The sequence below is a fragment of the Typopeltis vanoorti genome, chromosome 22, assembly GCF_054136105.1.
Source record: "Typopeltis vanoorti isolate ZY-2024b chromosome 22, IOZ_Tvanoo_1.0, whole genome shotgun sequence".
Classification (NCBI taxonomy): Eukaryota; Metazoa; Arthropoda; class Arachnida; order Uropygi; family Thelyphonidae; genus Typopeltis; species Typopeltis vanoorti.
The window spans coordinates 65,004,916-65,027,762 of record NC_143570.1 but is presented as its reverse complement, the minus strand read 5'-3'; the positions used below and the strand labels follow the sequence as shown (position 1 = coordinate 65,027,762).

The window sequence follows — 22,847 nt, the reverse complement described above, 5'->3', positions numbered from 1 at the left end:
CAGCGTTCAAGGGTCACTTTTACTGTCCTGCATTATGAAAGTATTGGAAAGGGAAACCTAAGCGTCTTCCAGGAATAGGAGGCAGACACACGTGCGAGAAAATAATAGAGGGAGCTAATGAGATTGACGTGGACACACGTAACCGAGTTGGCGCGTATCCCAAATATCGAGATTTTCCGAGAGGAGAAAATTAAACAAAAAGGCCGTGAATGAAGATTCGAGATCTTTTTATTTCCAGGATTCCTGATCTCTCGGAGTGGTCCTGCTCATGGTAGGAGGGAAGTTCCTGGCCAGTCGCGGAAGGCACTTAGTTCGTCCGTCGTAGCGTTTGTATTGGGCCAAGCTATGTCCGTGTTCCAGGATAGCTGTGATGTTGTCGTACGACGGAGGGATTAAATTGAGCCGTCCATTCAAGGCGATGTTACCGTGCTACCTCCCACGTTTCCCTCGGATATTCTACTCGCACAGATCTACGGAAGATATCCTCCAAAGCGACTACATTTGAACGCCTTGATGATTAGACAAGGCGGAAACAAGTAATAAGAATAAAAGGACAGAAATGGTAATGTAGACTTTTGAAATACTAATTCCGGTTGTAAGAAGAGAGTGAATTTCCTGTGTGAACGTTTAAATTGGACTGAACTTAAAGAACTGTAAGAGTAGCCTACAACTAGATATGTGTCCGAGACAGTGTTAAGAATTGTTTGCCCAAGAGGCCGAATAGATACAAGATTATGTTAAACTAAAAGTGTAATTGTGTGTTCACTGATAGCCACGTGCATCCGAATGGCTTGACGATAATCTATGAATTGTATTTGATGATTGTATTTAAGGTTATTAAGATTTAGTATGTGTGATAAGTACAAGTTAATTAGAGCTTTTGATCTGAGTTGAGTGCAACCATATTATCCTGTTTTGAAATGTATTATAGTGTATCACCTTAAAGCTCATTAAATTGTTTCATTCATGTACTTGCCTGATCTGCCTATGCTATATGAATTCAAAACTACCGCTCATAAAAATAACAACAAACCAAGCAGGATAAACCCATGAATACTAATGCAATAAGTAAGCCACAACTGTAAGTAAGAAAAGGACAAGCACGGGGGGGGGGGGATAAATTTATGCTTGATCAAAATCATTAACTCTCTAAAGGGGTCACCCTGAACAAGAATCCTTTCTACCTAAGTATTAACTGGCACAGCATAAATATAAATGTGTTAATACTTATAGGGTGAATTTCTTCAGATTGTTTGTTTAGGACATAGAGAGGCCAATAGGACTGCAAAGCACTGAAGGAGAGAATATTTGATTGTAGAGTTTAAAATATAAGGGATAAATGTGTATATGTAAGGTACGGTGTTAGATGAGTTTTGAATTTAGAAAGATAGAATACAGGATTAGTTAAGAAAGGGTAGATAAAAGGTAAACAACTAATTAAGTAAAGAAATAGCAAACAAGGAAAAGAAAAGACATAACATAAATTCCGCAGCCGGTAGGATAAAAAAAAGATATAAAACAATAGAAGTTAATCTAAACGATTAGAGTATAAACGTATTATAACAAAAAACAAGAGATATAAAGTAAAGTGAAGAAATAGCAAACAAGATAAGAAAAGGGCAATAACATAAATGACAGAGTCGAGAGGATAGTTAAAATAAAAAAACAGATAGTAAAGACAAAGGATAAAATCAAGAAAAAGTCACAACATAAATGGTGAAGCCTGTAGGATAAAAGAAAGATATAAATAATAAAAGGAGAAATACAAGGAAAAGAAAATGTCACAACATAAATGGCGCAGCTAGCCGGCAGGATGTGATTCGATCCCGAAAACTAGCAATAGATCAATCACAGTGAGTTGGTTTTTGAATTCATATCAGGCAGGAATTAATATAGTAATTAGTAGTAATTAGAATATTTAATAACAATTTTGTGTGAGCCAAAGTACCAACATGTCTCTGCCTACAAGTTCCAACATGAATAACGAGGAATTTTTTAGATCTATAAATCCCACACAGGTATTTCCACAATATTCTGGGGAAGACACTGATGATGTGGTATCCTTCTTCGAATATATTGAAGAATTAAGAAAGCTTACCCGCTGGAGTGATTTTCAGTTACTCATATTATTACGTAGTAAATTAGTGGGAAAGGCCAAAACATATCTTCATTCGTCACCGACCCTAAAAGAAACACTGGACTACAATAGGTTTAAAGAAATCTTAATTTCACAATTTTCGAAATGCAAAAATCTAGGGCCAAATTTATGGAAGCTCCAAAAGATGGTACAAGGAGATAGAGAGAGCGTATCTGAATTTCATGACAGGATACTCATGCTCTCAAATACCTTGAACGTCCTAGGTGAAGACAGACACCACCTTGAATGGACGGTCTTCCAACACTTTAGAATGGGCCTGAAGAAGGAATTAAGAGAAACAGCCTTTGGAAAAGGGTTAACAAGTCTAAAGGAGTGTTATGCTGCTGTAAAGGAAAGAGAGCAACTGATAGGAGATATATGTCCAGCAGTCAGCACTGGATCCCTCCACATGATTCATGAAAAGAAAGAGAGACAGAAGACACAAAAAGGAAGTGACGAAAATAAGACAGAAGCAATTTTTCAAGCTACTGCTAGTAGTCCCAACCTTAGCAAAGTTCGCCAGTTAGTTAAACATGAAGTGGAGAAACTTCATCAACCAATGATGGAACGCTTTGACAGTGTGATTGGTCAACTAATGACAAACTCCACAAAACATCAAGAAAACTGCTTCACTAAAGATGAAAGAACAATGGAGATGATTCATAGAGAAGTAGAGAAACTTCAGAAGCCTCTGTCAGATAAACTGGACTATATAATGGAAAAGTTGGAAAACTGTCCAATCGAGAAAACTTGCACACTCCTTTGTTCTCGGACAGAGATCATGACATGAGTAATCACACAGAGCCCCCAAGGTGCTATAGGTGCAGCAAACTGGGGCACATTGCTCGAAATTGTTATGTCAAGCAAAGGAACCCAAGGAAGGAGTATCTGAAGGAATATAGGTCTCACATATGCATCAGACACCTGGAAAAAAGATCAAGAGGGTCAGACATTATTCCCTGGTAACTATGTAGAAGGCCAAATCTGTAATAAGAGATTTAAGGCATTGGTGGACACAGGATCCCAGGTGTCTTTCATCTCAGAAAGCCTGTTGAGAGAGCTGGAATCCCATGCACAGGGAAAAGAGAAATACCTCAGGGAATCCATAAGACTAATTGGGATATCCTCAGTGGTAGTACATGTGAAAAGTACTATAAGGGTGAAGGTATGGCTACCTGAGTTTAATATGTATGCCTGGCACCAATTTCTAGTATTGCCTAGAAATCCCCCCCCCCCACACACCCAAGGTTGATACTGGGAAATGACTTTTTGAAGAAGTATAAATTCACTTGCAATTATAGTAGTAGGGAAATTAGTTTTATGGGTAGGAAAAGAAAGGTAAGAAAAACAAACAAAAAGAGATCACAAAGCGAAAGTGCAAGAAAACCCCTTGTAGGGTGGGAATCAAAAAGGGCAAGAGAAAGAAAACACTCAGATCAGGACCCTAAGCCCATTGCATATGGGGCGTCTACATCAACTGTAGCTGCTATTTAGAGAATTCTGAAAGCCCTAGAAAAATAGACAAATTAGTAGACGATAACAGAAGGGTTGCATCAGAACGTATAAGGAAAGGAAGAATGAGGTCTGAGATAGTAAACTGTGAAAATGTAAAACACTCCCAATCAAGTTTCCTCAAAAAGAGAAAACTAAGTACAAAAGAAAATGGGGAAAAAAGAAAAAAAAGAAGCGAGGAACAAATGATTCATAAATGTTCAAAATCCAAGAAAGAGAAAGTCAAAAATGCTGTGCAGAGCATCTCTGTCAGATGTAAAACAAAACAAAAGGAGGGGAAGACACATCATCAGAAGGGGAGAAATAAGAAACAAGAAGTACGGAGGTGTAAAAGAAAAAAAACAATTTTTTAGTAAAAATTTTTTTAGAAAAGGGGGGCCTATGTTGTGTCCTGAATAAGCATTAAAAAGATTTATATTAAAATATTCAGGTCACAACATTAATTCTACTCAGGCAGAGAACATGGAACGTTGGCAATAAAAAAATAAGTTGTTTGTGAATACAAGTCAAGATAAAGTTTAAGGAATTGTATAAAATTATATAAAGTGTTTAAATATAATCTATATTAAGTGTGGGCCTGATAATAGAAATCCATGTAAGCTGGCAAAATCCATTTGAAAAACCAGCCTCTTGCACTGAAATAGTAAAGCCTGTGAGTCAGGGTTCAAAGATCACTTTTACCGTTCTGCATTATGAAAGTATTGGAAAGGGAAACCTAAGCATCTTCCAGGAATAGGAGGCAGACACACGTGCGAGAAAATAATAGAGGGAGCTAATGAGATTGACGTGGACACACGTGACCGAGTTGGCGCGTATCCCAAATATCGAGATTTTCCGAGAGGAGAAAATTAAACAAAAAGGCCTTGCATGAAGATTCGAGATCTTTTTATTTCCAGGATTCCTGATCTCTCGGAGTGGTCCTGCTCGTGGTAGGAGGGAAGTTCCTGGCCAGTCGCGGAAGGCACTTAGTTCGTCCGTCGTAGCGTTTGTATTGGGCCAAGCTATGTCCGTGTTCCAGGATAGCTGTGATGTTGTCGTACGACGGAGGGATTAAATTGAGCCGTCCATTCAAGGCGATGTTACCATGCCACCTCCCACGTTTCCCTCGGATATTCTACTCGCACAGATCTACGGAAGATATCCTCCAAAGCGACTACATTTGAACGCCTTGATGATTAGACAAGGCGGAAACAAGTTATAAGAATATAAGGACAGAAATGGTAATGTAGACTTTTGAAATACTAATTCCGGTTGTAAGAAGAGAGTGAATTTCCTGTGTGAACGTTTAAATTGGACTGAACTTAAAGAACTGTAAGAGTAGCCTACAACTAGATATGTGTCCGAGACAGTGTTAAGAATTGTTTGCCCAAGAGGCCGAATAGATACAAGATTATGTTAAACTAAAAGTGTAATTGTGTGTTCACTGATAGCCACGTGCATCCAAATGGCTTGACGATAATCTATGAATTGTATTTGATGATTGTATTTAAGGTTATTAAGATTTAGTATGTGTGATAAGTACAAGTTAATTAGAGCTTTTGATCTGAGTTGAGTGCAACCATATTATCCTGTTTTGAAATGTATTATAGTGTATCACCTTAAAGCTCATTAAATTGTTTCATTCATGTACTTGCCTATTCTGCCTATGCTATATGAATTCAAAACTACCGCTCATAAAAATAACAACAAACCAAGCGGGATAAACCCATGAATACTAATGCAATAAGTAAGCCACAACTGTAAGTAAGAAAAGGACAAGCGGGGGGGGGATAAATTTATGCTTGATCAAATAATCATTAACTCTCTAAAGGGGTCACCCTGAACAAGAATCCTTTCTACCTAAGTATTAACTGGCACAGCATAAATATAAATGTGTTAATACTTATAGGGTGAATTTCTTCAGATTGTTTGTTTAGGACATAGAGAGGCCAATAGGACTGCAAAGCACTGAAGGAGAGAATATTTGATTGTAGAGTTTAAAATATAAGGGATAAATGTGTATATGTAAGGTACGGTGTTAGATGAGTTTTGAATTTAGAAAGATAGAATACAGGATTAGTTAAGAAAGGGTAGATAAAAGGTAAACAACTAATTAAGTAAAGAAATAGCAAACAAGGAAAAGAAAAGACATAACATAAATTCTGCAGCCGGTAGGATAAAAAAAAGATATAAAACAATAGATGTTAATCTAAACGATTAGAGTATAAACGTATCATCTTTTCTGTATCATGCCATCTCTTTATTGCTAAAGTCACTCTCTCTCTCTCTCTCTATTGTTCCACCTGTCAAGCATTCCTCAGGCATACTACTCTCTACCCTTAATCATAGAATCACCATATATTGTACCACTCATAACTTCATTCAAGTCCAAACAAGCATCAATCACAGCCTCGTTTTCTAAACTATTCAATCTGACTCTCCCAGTTTCATTACTTTCCCCCTCAACGCTCTTTTACTTACTCCCTCACTTTCACAAGATCTCATTTCTTCTAGACCTCTTGTGCTTTCATTCTGTTGACTCCCAATCACGCCCATACTATTTATTACTTCATCATTCATGAAAGACTCTCCCTTACTTAATCCTGTTCTCCATAGTCCTAATTTCTCTATTCAACACATTTAACTAAGTTTTAATTTACAGAACCTCCTTACTAAGTACTTCCAATTCTTCTTGCTGGGTATGAAGGTCACGTTTCATTTCCACCAAATCCTGCTGAAGCTCTTCCGCTACGGTCCTGACATCTGCTTCCATTCCTAATCGCTCAAGTCTATCCCGACACTTCTCAGGTATGTTGACGTTTTCATTATTCTCATTTAATCAAACAGTCCACAGATCCTTCACATTCTTTGCCACATACATATAGGAATTTCTGCACCACATCCGCTGTGAAAAATCCAAGGCAGAACCAGACTTTCATTATAGAAGTCCTCTGAGCTGTTGACGTACGTTTCTTCTTGGACGCCATCTTTAGACACTGACGTAGTGCAACAAACAGCAGAGAAAACACAATATATACAACATAGTTTCAACAATAACAACACAGGACACTTGTATCCAACCAAAGCATAACTGCAGCACAATTTGAGACAAAAAGCCACACTATACTTTAATTTAAAAACACTTTTTCTAGCATAGCTCAAAACAGCTGCCACTTCATCTTTGTCCCAGGGAGACATGACTTTCCACACTCTCCTCAACAACTCCACTTACCATGAAACTACCACACAAAATTTGACCTCATTCATTCTTTCATACTGTACTTTCATTCTCTCCTCACATATCCCCATTCTTTTGTTTCTCAGCCATAGCACTTGCTAAGAATTTCTCAAACCATGCAAGTATGCATTCTCTATCTCACAGTATGAACTGGTCATTCTCTTCATATTGTACCTTTTCATTCTTGCTATCACTCATAAACATGAACCCTTGCCCACTTCCTAAACAACCTCACTTACATTTGCACTAATATTTTTCTCAAATTTCTCAGTCTGTTCACTGCTGTCATGGATCTTATTCTCTTCACACGTCCAGCAGTCAATCTCAAAATACTTATGCGGCAAGCACTCACCTGTTTCACTTTCTTTCCATGAATCTTTTGTACTATGACGGGAATACATTTCTTACAAACTGACATGAAGAAAATCATGCTTACTGATATCGCTCACTATTGTTCTTTGTAAAAGTGCCATAATGTACAAAACAGTATACTTATTATTATTATTATTATCCAGGCCTCCATGAAGTCAAAAGACTCATTGTGGGAGTTCCTTCCTAAGAAACACAAAGTCTAATACCACTCCTTAAACTCATTGAGCGTTCTCACTCTCACCACTCCATCAGGCAATGCATTCCATGGTTCAACCACCCTCCATGCAAAGAAACCACTCCTCACCCTCTTGCTCATGGTTTCCTTTCGTAACTTCCAGAGATGGTTTCTTGTCATCACTCCTTCCCACTGTTCAACCAAGTGAAAGAACTCCCCAGTGTCAACCCTGTAACCACCTTTCAACAGTTTAAAAGTCTCAATCATATCACCTCTCCTATCCACCAAACTCTGCAGTCCACATTCCCTTAGTCGATCCTCATAACTAACATTGTACAGTCCTGAAACCATCTTTGTTATCTGCCTTTGTACCCTTTCCACAGTTAATTTATCCCCTTCAAATCCTGGGGACCAAATCTGGGAACAGTAGTCTAAGAGTGATCTGATCAGAGTCTTATACAATGGAATGATAACCCTTTTATTTCTGCAGGTCAGTGTCCTTCTCATTATTGCAGCAATCACCACCTTTGCAATATGACCCCTAAATTTCAGGTTTCCATCAATCATCATCCTCAGATCTCTTGTCTCCCCTAATTCCTCCAGTATAACTCCTCCCATAGAGTATGCAGTGTTCCATCGATGTTTTCCAAACCTCAATTATCTATCAGTAAACTATCAGTTTAATGCAGCAAACAGTTTGTTGCATTAAACTGATAGCCTCATTCATTTGCCCATTATTTAGCTTATTCAAATCCTCTTGCAAGGCTACCACATCTGCACTATTACTAATAATCCTTCCCAGCTTCGCATCATCTGCAAACAACTGAATATTCCCTTGCAATCCACTGACAATGTCACTGATATAAAGATTAAACAATATGGGTCCCAGTACTGAGCCGTGTGGGACCCCACTTGTAACCCTGTGCCTCCTTGAAAACTGCCCCATCATACACAACTCTCTGATACCTATCGGACAGCCAATCCTGAATCCAGTTGACCAATCTGACATCCAGACCCATGTGCTGTAAACTTAAATATTAGGGTAATCTTTTTTAGAATTCAATAAGTCATTGTCCCTTACAGGTACTCACAAAAATAGCAACCCAGAATAAATTCATCACTGATTATTTTTAAAAACAGTTATCTTTCAACTCCAAAACTAATAACTTCAAACTTCAATTGCACCCAAAAATTCCTGAGTGCAATTAAAGAAATTAAATGGAAAAAATACTTACTACTAGACAATTTGGAGGTAACTGAGGACATGATACAGTTACATATAATATCTTAATATTTCTTTCATCTTTAATGCATTCAGCATGGAAGCATGGCTTCAGTGTGGAATTCCATTTTGATCCAACCTAGAAATAAAAATCAAAGTGGAAATTTTAAAATATATTGATGCAATTATTATTATTCCATAACTTCTGTACTCCTCTTTCTTTCAGGGTTATATGGTGATCAGCGATCGTTATGAATAATTATGGAGACACATTAGCATGTTTAAGAATTTTCTTTAATTAAAATTAAAACAAAATTTGATGTTTCGACATTTATATGAAGGTCAACTTCAGGAACACACACACATTCATACAATGGATTATAAGCTACAATGGTATATATTACACTGGGCTGAGAATAACTGCTTGATCAACCATTGAGCATATATATATATATATATATATATATATATATATATGTGTGTAGAAAGTTTTTTTTGATCAGAGCTTATGCCACCTTTACCACGAGTTGCCTCAGACCTGACAGTGCTTCAGGTGCAAACTTGCTTACTTGGGAAAAAAGGATTAAAACCAAGTTTATAAAATTTCTTGGTATCTTTAACGTATAGTACACCCAAGGTAAAAAAAAAATTTCTACATCTTTTTCTCATTCTGACATTTTTATTTAATAAGATCAAAGCACCTTGTTACATTAAGTTCTGCATTACTTCAACCTCGGTATCACCACCTCTGGGTCTAGCTCCCAATGATGTGATTTTGCATAGAAGTGGTCCCTTTCCTTCAGGTATGAGAGGCTCTGCTTGGGGTAGGTTTTTGCTTGTCTTTGAGTGGGGCCACTGCTGGGATTATGGCTCTGTCTGGTAGTGGGGTGAACGTGCCACTGGGTACAGCCAATACTGAGAAGTTCTTCTCGGTGACGGGGTGAGCCTGTCACTGAGTGGAACAATGCAGATTTAGACAGTCCTTTGGTCACTCCTAGGGAGTGGTCTGGGGGACCACCTAATTTTTAGAGAGGTCTTTACTTAAATAGCACCTGAATAAAGGTCAAAACCGATCTGCGTAGTGACCCTTCCCATAATACATAGCATTATACAGGTCCGTAAGGATATGTGCTTTGTATTATGGGATACTTAGGCAAGTGATCAGAGCTTATGACACTTTTACCGCAAGTTGCCTCGGACCTGAAAATACTGCATCCACAAATTTGGCTTACTTGCTTGTTTGCTTACTTTGGAAAAAAGGATTAAAATCAAGTTTATAAAATTTCTTGGTATCTTTAACATATATATATATATATTAGGATATTAGGATAACCAAGCAATTTTATATGCTTGGTTATTTTAGGTTATTTATTATTTATTCCCATATATATATATATATATATATATATATATATATATACACATACATACATATATATAAGGGTTACTAAGTAATTTTATAAACTTGGTTATTTTACTATTAATCAAACAGTTAAGTTTGCACCTGAACGTAGTTCAAGTCTAAAGGTGGTGCAACACCAGGGCAACTCATTATAAAGGTGGGTAAAGCTCTGATCACTATTCTTAGTATTTTCCATAATGTAAAGCACATCTTATTAAGAGATGTATACTGCAATACATTATGGGTGGGATCACTACCCAGGCCAGATTCAACCTTTTTTGAGGTCTCCTCAGTGAGTAGCTAGACCCTAAATACCAAGGTTTTAGTAATACAGAGCCTTATCAACTTTTCCTATACAAGTTGCTACAAGGTGTTTTTAGACTACCACCTTTAAACTTGAACTATGTTCAGGTGAAAACTTAACTGTTTGCTTAGTTGGGATTAGGAGTAAAATAACAAAGTTTATAAAATTACATGGTAACCCTAATATACATTATTCCCAAGGTAAAAAAACTTATTTACATCTATATCTCCTCCAGAGATTCTTATTCAAAATAAAAACACCTTGTAACAACTTGTATAGGTAAAGTTGATAAGGCTCTGTATTACTAAAACCTTGGTATTTAGGGTCTAGCTACTCACTGAGGAAACTTCAAGAAAGGTTGAAACCGGTCTGGGTAGTGATCCCACCCATAATGAATTGCATTATATATATCTCTTAGTGAGATGTGCTTTATATTATGGAAAATTCTAAGAATAGTGATCAGAGTTTTACTCACCTTTACAATGAGTTGCCCTGGTGTTGCACCACCTTTAGACTTGAACTACGTTCAGGCGCAAACTTAACTGTTTGCTTACTTGGGATTAGGAGTAAAATAACCAAGTTTATAAAATTACTTGGTAACCCTAATATACATTATTCCCAAGGTAAAAAAACTTATATATATATATATATATATATATATATATATTATTGATCATAATTTACTCGGTAGAAAATGTATATAAAAATTAATTTAAATGACTCTATACCGAGAAAGAAAAGTTGATACGACTAGTTTCGTTGAAATTCAACTTCTTCGGGTATCACAGGCAAAGAATTACATAAAAAATAACAGAGACATGATAAAATACATTAACAGATCTAGTATAAAACACACAAGTACATTTAAAAACAGGAATGCATGCTTGAGTTCCAACTGAAGTTGACTACATGCGTGAGCTGACATGAGTGCGCCAGTATTGGACAGTGGCAATGTGTGCATCAGAAATATTGTAACTAAGGTTGTTATTAATATGAGATGAATCAAGCGATATTTCTCTAGATTCAATTATTCTTCTTTCAAGTTCATCATAGCATACATGGATATTAGAAGTTTGTGGACAGTCTACGAGGTGTTGGCGGCCTTCATCCGAGTTCATAAGAAGAGAAACTGGCTAGAGAGACCCCTGGCTCTGGTTCTGTTGTAGGAAATGTCTCTTCCATGCGTAAAAGGATGGATTTAGCTGTCTGGCCGTAGTATGGTTTGCCACAATCACACAAAATCTTGTAGACTCCTGGATACTGAGTAGGAAGAGGTTTCATTTTAGGTCTACTTAGTATGGAGCGAAGTTTAGTGAAGCAAGTCCTAATGTTGAATTTCTGAAGCATTTTGGCTAGTTTTGGGAAGAGAGAGCTGGTGTAAGGTAACAAAATAAAAGCTCTTGGTGGAGAAGAATCTTCAAAAGCAGTTGAGCGGTGGACAGAGAGAAATTTATTAATCTTTTTAAGAGAGAATCCATTGTTAACAAAAGACTTTTTAAGAAAATTGAGTTCATATTCAATTTCTGTTTCATCTGTTAATAAAGATCTGGCTCGATGTGTCAGGGTTGAAATAATACCAAACTTTTGTGGAGATAATACCAATCTGTCTGTGTGAGTGGGTTTTCTAAAAATGGAGATTTTGATATTTTCAGCGCATCTCGTAAGTTTTAAGTCCAGAAAGGGAAGACAGTCGTCGGATTCCAGTTCACAGGTGAAATTGATTTTCTGGTGAAACTTGTTGAAGTGGTCCAGAAAAAAGTTGAGGTTGTTGACACCATGTTATGGCTCCTACTTCAATACTTAAAGAACTATTCTTAATGAAGATAGAAAAAGCAGCATTCTTATTACCAATCCAAGAGGCAAACCTTCTTTGTATGGAAGCTATTTTCACCATAAATCATGCAAGACCACCTTCTGATAACATTTCTCATTTTGAGAGATCAGCTATTAAAAGTTTGAGATACAATAATGACATCATTATTCTCCCTGCAGACAAAGGGAATGCTACCGTCATCTTAAATAGATTGGATCACCATAACAAAATTTTGGAACTACTAAACACCGACACTTACTCTGAACTAAATAGTGATCCTACAAAAGAACTACACAATAGGATCAACAATCTACTGAAACCACCTCAGAGTTACCAAGAAGCATCCGTCTTTCCCTTAGGTCAATTCATCCTCTAATCCCTAGGTTATATGGACTCCATAAGATCCATAAATAAAACTCTCCACTAAGACCTATCGTTGAGGGCATAACTCCTCTACTTAAAACCTTTCAAAATACCTTGCATCCTTTTTAAAAAACCTTTGTGTACTTCCTTTTCTTATGTAAAAAATTCAAGCTGATTTTGTCTCCAAAATAAAAGACATCAAACTCAACACATCGGGTTTAATGGCAAGTTTCGATATTGTTTCCCCTCTTCACGAATGTACCTACTCAAGAAGTTTTAAACCTTCTCCAGAAGAAACTATCCAAAAAATTTTTTTCCTTACTTTCTCACTGTGTGAACTCAGGATACTTCAAATACGATAACAAGATTTATAAACAAAACTCAGGTTTAGCTATGGGCAGTCCGCTCTCTCCAATTCTTGCTGACATATTTCTTAAGGATTTTGAAGATAAAGCAATTAATTCCTCGACTCTTAAACCTAAAGTATGGTATCGTTATACTGATGATGTATTTCTCATCTGGGAACATGGTGTCAACAACCTCAACTTTTTTCTGGACCACCTCAACAAGTTTCATCAGAAAATCAATTTCACTAGTGAACTGGAATCCGACAACTGTCTTCTCTTTCTGGACTTAAAACTTATGAGATGCACTGAAAATATCAAAATCTCCATTTTTAGAAAACCTACTCACACAGACAGATACCTTCATGCTTCTTCCCATCACTACCCTCCACAAATATTTGGTATTATTTCAACCCTGGCATATTGAGCCAGATCTTTATTAACAGATGAAACAGAAATTGAATATGAACTCAATTTTCTTAAAAAGTCTTTTGTTAACAATGGATTCTCTCTTAAAAGATTAATAAATTTCTCTCTGTCCACCGCTCAACTGCTTTTGAAGATTCTTCTCCACCAAGAGCTTTTATTTCGTTACCTTACACCAGCTCTCTCTCCCCCAAACTAGCCAAAATGCTTCAGAAATTCAACATTAGGACTTGCTTCACTACGTTTCCTAAACTTCGTTCCATACTAAGTAGACCTAAAATGAAACATCTTCCTACTCAGTATCCAGGAGTCTACAAGATTTTGTGTGATTGTGGCAAACCATACTACGGCCAGACAGCTAAATCCATCCTTTTACGCATGGAAGAGCACCAAAGAGACATTTCCTAGAACAGAACCAGGGCCAGCACTCTCTCTAGCCACATTCTCTTCTCTATCAACTCGGATGAAGGCCGCCAACACCTCGTAGACTGGCCACAAACTTCTAACATCCATGTATGCTATGATGAACTTGAAAGAAGAATAATTGAATCTAGAGAAATATTGCTTGATTCATCTCATATTAATAACAGCCTTAGCTACAATATTTCTGATTTGCCACATTGCCGAGAGAGAGAGGAGGGAGCTGATCTTTCCCTTATCCGTTCTACGAAAGATCAGCTCCCTCCTCTCTCTCTGCCTGGAGTTTACAAAGTACCCTGTTCCTGTAAGCTCGCGTACTTTGGACAGACAGGCAGATCAGCATCCATCTGCCTAGAGGAACACAAGTCGTACATCGTTAAACACAATTATGGCCATTCAGGCTTGGCTGACCTTGTTTTGGACACCACCCACAGAGTATCATGGAAGAAAACCACCATGCTCCACCACAGCAAATTCAAGAAAGAGAGACTTTTCTTAGAAGCAGCAGCAGATCTCAGAAACCAACCAAATCTTAACAAATACGGTTGCATTAAGCTTCCGAAGATTTGGGAAACAGTCATCACCAGAGGTCCCACCTTACATTCCAGACCACCTACAACTGCCCTTAGAGGGCGCTCCACCTAGATAGGACTTTATTGTCACCCACGTGGTTGGGCTTAGTATTGTAAGTTTTTGTGTGCATGTTACATTAATTGTCTTTGTAATCCCCGTAGATGTCCTAGTGACTAGGACGAAATATAGGAAGTATTAAATTCTATTTTAATTCTTTTTGAGTGTTGTAAAAAATCCATTAAACCTCCAACATAACTGTTCCTTCGTGTAGCGCTCCATTTTTAATAACCCTGAACTGTCAGCTGTCACGCTGTCTTTTTTTCTCGTTGGCAACACTTTACCGCACAAATGGCACTAAATTTAAATCTTGTGTGAATTTTGGGACACCCTGTATATTTACCTTATACAAAGTCATATATATGTATATGTGTATATATATATATATATATGTATATATATATATGACTTTGGCCAACCATTGGCCATAGTCAGACCTTGAAACAAAATTATTTTAACCACATCAGCAGTTATCTCTTTCTTAAAGTCCTGTTGCTTAAAATTTCTGTTTGCTGGCTGAAAGTTATATTGCAATCCGATTAAATTTCTCTTCTTCTGGTATTCACAAATTGGATTATTCTTCTTTTTCCAGATGTTATGTGGGTCCTATGTGAGCCATCCAAATCCTTAGGACTATTCACACAATCTATCATACCTCTCCATGAACCCATTAACAGGCACTCATAACTGACTCTGGCAACCCATTCTACTCATTCAGAGCTCTGCAAGCAAAAAATCTAGTCCTCACACTTCCATTGACCACACCTTTATTCAACTTCCAGGGATGACCCCTCGTTCTGATCCTTCTAGCAAAGTGTTGAAACATTACCCCTGCATCTATCCTATAAAATATTTTAAGAAACTTAAATGTTTCTATCATATCCCCTCTTTTTCTCCTATCAATGAACTTCTGCAATACACACACCTTCAATCTATCCTCATAGGACACATTCCACAAGCCATTCACCAGCTTGGTGACTCGCCTCTAAATCCTTTCCACCACTTCCACATCCCCAAGAAATTCAGGGGACAGACTTGAGCACAGTAATCCACATGTGGGCACATCACGGTCTTATAAAGAGGAATTACAGCTTCCATATCTCTACTTGTTAATGTGTTCTTCACTAGCCAAGTAATCTTATGTGCTACCTTAGTAAACTTGGCAATATTTCCTCTAAACTTTTTAACTCTCTGTCTACGACCACCACCCCTTAATCTCTAGCTTCATCTATTTCCTGGAGTACAGTGCCATCAATGTGATAAATGGCTTGTAACCTATTTATCCTAAAGTGCATAACTTTACATTTCTCGACATTAAACTGACATCCATTAATTTTTGCCCATACTGACAGTCTATTTAAATCATCCTGCAAGCTCTCCCATCACCTTCATTAACTATCACCCTACCTAATTTTGCATCATCAGCAAATAACTGAATATTTCCTTTCAGGTTATTTTCTACATCATTTATGTATAAATTAAACAGCAATGATCCCAGCACTGAACTGTGTGGCACACCTGTCACCTGCTTTCGCCTCGATTCTGCCACTGATTTGCTTAACAGTGTTTCAAGTGGTGTTCTGTCAAAGCCTTTGCAAAATCTAGCAAATCCTTTATCAAATGCAGCTGTTACTCTATTATAAAAAGTTAGTAAATTACTAAGGCATGACTGATCTTTCACAAAGCCATTTTGACCTTCATACAGTATCATATTTTTATCTACCCATTCTTGAATTCTCTTTTTTTCTAATTTTTCTAATACTTTTACCACCATGCCAGAGGTACTGATTGGTTTATAATTTGCTACTGTAGTCTTAAAACCTCCTTAGAATAAAAAAACTGTTTTTAGTTTCTCCTTAACAATTGGATTATTGTACTGCTCTAGCCCATTTTTAGAAAAGTTCAGCAGTAGTTTTTCTTGTTGTTCTTTCAATATTAAAAATTCAGAAGAACATTAATGTGTGTGATTTTGTTTCGTGTGGCATATGTGAAATGTATGTAATTTGCAGATCAAGAGATTTATGGAAGGAGAACAAAACTGGTAAACATGTTTCTCCTAAGTGTTTTATGGAATGGCAGAAGTATAAGGAGAGAAAGGAGAATGATGGCAGTGAGTTGAAAGACGAAATACATGATAATGCAACTGTGGAGGTTGGTGTTACAAACAGGATGAGTAAGAATGACGTGGCATGTGGTAGAAAATGACCAGAATGGGAAAAATAGTGCACTTAAATGGATTTCTCTTCAGAACAAATATGAGACTGCGTGGTAGGAGAAATACCTGGCAGATGGTATGACACAAAAGTAAAAGAAGGGAGAGATGCAAGGGGAATAGAAAGCTTGGTATGAATGAGCAAAAAACATGAGAAAAAGGATTGGATTTCATATGGTGATTCATTGGTAAGAGGAGTGCCATAAGGACAGTGTGAAAAAATTGTGTTTTCCTAGTGCCAAGATCCAGACATGAAAGAGTTGCACACAAGAAGAGTGAGAAAATAAAAGTTGCAAGTCTGCTGCCATGGTATGATAGAGGCAAGCTGAGATGGACACTGATGATTATGAATGAGTCAATTTTCAGATTGTGCAAAAGGAATGGTGTGAAGTTTGTGGATATGCAGACAGAGGGAGGCTGATAATGCAACTGTGTTCCCTATATAAGAGTGGTTTATGGAGGAGTTGAATTCAGGAGAAGGCATGTGACCAGTGGTGTACCACAGTGCTCAATTCTTGGTCCTCTGTTGTTTATGGATATCAATGATATAGGAAATGACTTGAACAGCAATGGTAACGGGAACAGCAATGGTAAATGAAGATGATGCAGAGATTCTACAGGAAGACTTAAATCAACTAGCAGTATGGCTTCCAGTTTAATGTGGGCAAGTGTAAGGTGATGTAGTTTTAGATAAGAGATCGCAAGAAAAGTTATTGTTTCCTATATAAGGCTCCAATCTGGCAACATGTGGACTATTCTATGCAGAGGATCCAGAGGTTACTTACAAAGATTGTGACAGGTCTCTGGAATGCTCCCAATGAGAATAGATCAATGGTCTGTGGTCTCCACAAACTAGCTGATAGCCAAAAAAAGAAAGGAGACATGATTAAAGCATATAAGCTATTAAAGCTCATAAGCTTTAATGCTTTGAGATGGAAGGGTATGATGTGTTTCATGAGGACAGAGGGAGTAAAAAGGGAGGGGGAGTGCTATTGATGATAGAGAAAGAGTTATGTCCATATAAAATGGAGATGCAAGAGGGAAATAGTGCCAGTGGTTTTGAGGCGGTATGTTGAGAGATAGAGGTGAATGGAATCAAATACTTGGTGGGATGTTGTTATAAACCAGGTAATGTGGATGGTGGTGATAATGAAATATACAATCAAATTAGCCAAGTAAATAAGAAACGGGTGATCATTATGGCAATGATCATTAAATCATTGCCATGATTTTAATTATGGCAATATAGACTGGAATGATGAGATAGCAACTGCAAATAAAGAAAATGAGTTTTTGAGGGATAACTAATTCAGACAGTATGTAACACAGGACACACGAGGATTGAGGATCTTGGATTTGGTCATCTCATCAGAGGATATAATTGTAAATGAGGTGTCAAATCATCATCCAATTGGTGAGAGTGACCATGAGGTGATTACCTGGGTGGTTGCCAGCAGTGTGAGGCCTTCTGTGAGAAAAGGGTATATGTGGAACTACAAGGGGGGGGGGGGTGATTATGAAGAGCTCAGAAGACAGCTTGAGAGTGTACCATGGAATGAGGAGTTAGCTGGAAAAGAGATCAATGCAGCTTGGGGGATTTTCAAAAACTGTTCAGTAGATGCAATGTCTAAATGAATTCCAAGAGTGAGAAGGTTAAATAAGGTGAGTGTGAGATGGATGAATAAAGAGATTAAGCATGCGATACAGAGAAAAAGGGCATTATGGAGGCAGCATAAGAGAAGTGGAAGTAACCAATTTCATGAGGTCTACAAAGACCAGGCAAGGAGAGTGACTTGGTTGGTGAGGGTAGCTAAAGAGAAGTATGAACAGCAGTTGGCTAATGAAGCCAAAAAGAATCCTAGGGAGTTCTTTCGATATGTAGCCAGCAAAAGAAAGAATGATTATGGAAGGATGGCATTGATTGGAGAAAATGGTATAAATACAGCTAATGCAGAATGTGTGGTAGAGATACTTAATGAGCAGTTCATAAAGATCTTTCAATCTTGTGAATGTGACTTCATGGAGGGATTGAGAGCAGTTGATGATGGGGAGGAGAGACTGACAGTAGGTGAGCAAGAGGTGTATGGGGGAGTTGAGTAAACAAGATGTTAATAAGGCTGTGGGACTTGATAATATATCACCACATATACTGAAAGAATGTGCCAGGGTGTTGACATCTGCCTTGACATATTTTTTTAATACGAGTCTTGCACTTGGTCAAGTTCCTAAGGAGTGGAAGGAGGGCAAGATTGTGCCACTTTATAAAGGAGATGATCGAACTCAAGCATCAAACTATAGGCCTATCTGTGTGTCAGGCATTGTGGTTAAGTAGTTGGAGAAGCTTGTGAGAACTAGGATCCAGAGTTGGGTTGGCAACAATGGTATAATCTTTGATGGACAGCATGGATTTGCTAAAGGGAGGTCATGTTTTAGTAATCTACTTACTTATTACAATAAAGTGACTGCTACCTTGGACAGAGGAAAAGCATACACAGTAATATACTTGGATTTTGCGAAGGCTTTTGTAAGAGTACCTCATGATAGGTTGACAGTCAAACTAGAGCAGATGGGGTTGGATATTAGATTAGTGCATTGGATTGGAGACTAGCAATCTGAAAATGTATCAATAAGTTGTGTATGGGGGTGCGATATCGAGTAAAAGGAAAGTCGCTAGTAGAGTGCTTCAGGGGTCTGTTTTAGGGCCATTACTGTTTAACTTGTATATTAATGATATTGGTGAAGATTTGAATGGAGATATTCAGTTGTTAGCAGATGATGCAAAGTTGGGCTGAACCATGAAGTGTAGTGAAGATGTTGTGGCCTTACAGGAAGACTTGAATAGATTGAGTGATTGGGCACGGAAATGGGGATGTGAGTTCAATGTTGCAAAATTTAAGGTTTTAAAATTTGGAAAACAAAGATGGGATGCAGAATTTATGCTTGGTGAGAATATATTATTAGAGATAGAGGAAATAAGAGATCTGGGGGTGATAGTGGATAAGGATCTAAAATTTAGGGGACACATCACCAAAATTGTGAAGACAACACAAAATCTTCTGGGAATGATGCAGAGGACACTGACGTGTAGAAGTAGGAAGATTCTTGTTCCGTTGTATAAGGCTTTGATTAGGCCACACATGGACTATTGTGCCCAGATTTGGTCACTGTGTTTTCAGAAGGATGAAAAGATGTTGAAAAGGGTCCAAAGGAAACTGACTGAGGTAGTTTCTGACCTCTGGATTGTTGAGTATGAGAAAAGATTGAGAAGGTGTAATTTGCAGAGTCTGGTGGAGAGGTGGAAGAGGGGAGATATGATAGAGACCTACATGTTGGTAAGGGGTTGTTATAGGATGAATGCTGGAGAAGTTCTACAGAGAATACTGGGAGATCAGGGGAGAACCAGAGGTCATCCCTGGAAACTGTATAAAGAGGGTGTGAGTAGGGGAGTGAGAGGCAGGTTTTTTTTCGTCCAGAGTTGTGAATGATTGGAATGCCTTGCCTGAGAATGTGGTGTCTGCAAAGTGTTTGAATGTGTTTAAAACACGGTATAATGAGCTGTGTGTGTGTGATAAAAAGACATCCCAGATGAGTCTTTGACTCCATGAAGTCTTGGGGTGGTAATAATAATAATAATAATAATAATAAAGGACACTAAAGACTTTTTTCAGCATATGGCAAGAAGGGAGAGAACAAGAATCACTCATGGAAAGTGTGGTTTAACATCATCATGGTTTAACAGATTTTTTTGATTATGAAAAGCCAAACGGCTATTTTTTCTGGTGAAGTTAATTAAATTAAGGGGAAAAAATCCCTTTAATTAAATTAACTTTTGCTGATAGTTCTTCGGCATGAAACTCTTAGTTTGTAGTTTTCGATCTTAGAGTTTCGCATACTGGCTGTAAAATAATAAGGGATTTTGATACCCTTAATTTAAGATTTTTTGATTATTTGCTTGGATGCGGGTGCTAGTTAGTGGATGAAATGGGTTACCAGAGGTGGTTGTAAGGGCTTTGTCAGTGAATTTAAGGCACAGCATGATAAGGTATAGTGTGAATAATGGATCTACCAAGATGAGTCATCTGACTCCATGGAGATAGCTGTGTAATAATAATAATAATATGAAACTGTTGCTGAGAATCTCGCAAAAATGTTCTCCAAAGTGTTTGCAATAGCTTTGGAATTCTTGTGTAGAGGCTTAAGTGCTGTGAGGACATTATGTTGGAGGTTTAATGGATTTTTTACAACACTCAAAAAGAATTAAAATAGAATTTAATACTTCCTATATTTCGTCCTAGTCACTAGGACATCTACGGGGATTACAAAGACAATTAATGTAACACGCACACAAAAACTTACAATACTAAGCCCAACCACGTGGGTGACAATAAAGTCCTATCTAGGTGGAGCGTCCTCTAAGGGCAGTAGTAGGTGGCCTGGAATGTAAGGTGGGACCTCTGGTGATGACTTTCCCAAATCTTCGGAAGCTTAATGCAACCGTATTTGTTAAGATTTGGTTGGTTTCTGAGATCTACTGCTGCTTCTAAGAGAAGTCTCTCTTTCTTGAATTTGCTGTGGTGGAGCATGGTGGTTTTCTTCCATGATACTCTGTGGGTGGTGTCCAAAACATGGTCAGCCAAGCCTTAATGGCCATAGTTGTGTTTAACGATGTACGACTTGTGTTCCTCCAGGCGGATGGATGCTGATCTGCCTGTCTGTCCAAAGTACGCAAGCTTACAGGAACAGGGTACTTTGTAAACTCCAGGCAGAGAGAGAGGAGGGAGCTGATCTTTCGTAGAATGGATAAGGGTAGCCAGTTTGCGGTAGGGCTTATATGCTGTGTGTAGGTTATACTTTTTTAGTATCTTGGCTATTTTTTCCGAAGTGCCACGGATGTAGGGTATGGTGATGGCAATTTTAAATTCTTGTTGACGAGAGGGACGGGGAATGGGGAAGGAATTGATTATTTTTTTGATGCTGTGTTCGCTGTAGCCATTGGAGAGGAAAGTTCAGTGTATGTGGTTAAGCTCAGTAGTGAGGGCGGTTCCACTGGAACAAAGATTGTGGGCTCTCTTGGTAAGGGTTTTAATGATGCCATATTGTTGTGAGGGGTGGTGGTGGTGGGAGAGTTTGTGAATATATCTGCCTGTATGTGTGGGTTTTCTGTATACAGTGAAGGCAAGTGTATCATTAGGCAGGCACGTGACTAAGGTGTCTAGGAAGGGTAAACAATTGTTCTTTTCCTTTTCCATAGTAAACTGGATTCTTGGATGTAGGCTATTGAGATGACCGAGGAAGAAGTCTAATGTGTCTGGGCCATGAGGCCAAATAGAGAACACATCATCTACATATCTTAGGCCAAATAGAGAACACATCATCTACATATCTTAGCCAGATAGAAGGTTTGAGTGGGGCTAAGTCTATGGCTCGTTTTTTAAAATCTTCCATATAGAAATTGGCAAGGGGGGTTGAGAGGGGGGGAGCCCATGGCGGTTCCCTCTATCTGCTTGTAGATTTTGTTATTCCAAGCGAAATACCCAGAGTTGATGGTGAAGGAAAAGAGATCTAAGATGTCAGAGGGAAAAACGTTTTCTAAGAGAGATAAAGTGTCAGTTAAGGGAATATTGGTAAACAAGGAAGAGATATCAAAGCTTACTAATATGTCTGTATTTTTCAAGGTTAATTTTTTTTTTTTTTTTTTTTAAATTACGCAAAGAAAAAAGTATCGTCATCACCAGAGCGGATAAAGGTAATGCCACAGTTGTCCTTAATACCAGCGAATACAATCGTAAAATGAACATTATCCTCCGCGATCGCGCTACCTACATCCCGCTAGAACACGACCCCACAAAAACGCAAGTTAAGAAATTAAAAATCTTACTTAAAAAAGTAACCTCCTGGCCCCCCGACGTCACGAAAAAACTTAAACCTTTCGCTCCTGTCCCCCCCGAATATACGGTTTACCAAAAATCCACAAACCTAATTCCCCACTCAGGACTATAGTAGATGCCACCAATGCTCCTTGTTACAGACTGTCTAAACAGCTGGCCAACTCTCTGTCCCCCCTCATCGGAAATTGAGCTTCCTATATAAAAAACTCGACCCACTTTAAAGCCCTCACAGAAAATTTAACCTTGAATAATACAGACATATTAGTAAACTTTGATATCTCCTCCTTGTTTACCAATATATTCCCTTAACTGACACTTTATCTCTCTTAGAAAACGTTTTTCCCTCTGACATCTTAGATCTCTTCTCCTTCGCCATCAACTCTGGGTATTTCGCTTGGAATAACAAAATC

At 38.0% G+C, this 22,847-nt stretch overlaps 1 protein-coding gene across 4 annotated transcripts in view; it reads right to left on the bottom strand.

Annotated features, from left to right (window-relative positions):
• Window positions 1-22,847, bottom strand: part of LOC150094462 (hemocytin-like) — a 2,636,009-nt gene that overhangs the window by 75,432 nt on the left and 2,537,730 nt on the right. For all 4 annotated transcript variants that reach the window (XM_090412206.1, XM_090412207.1, XM_090412208.1 and 1 more), the window contains one exon: window positions 8,649-8,774. In XM_090412206.1, the coding sequence (XP_090268332.1) occupies window positions 8,649-8,774 (126 nt within the window). The remainder of the gene's footprint in view (window positions 1-8,648; window positions 8,775-22,847) is intronic.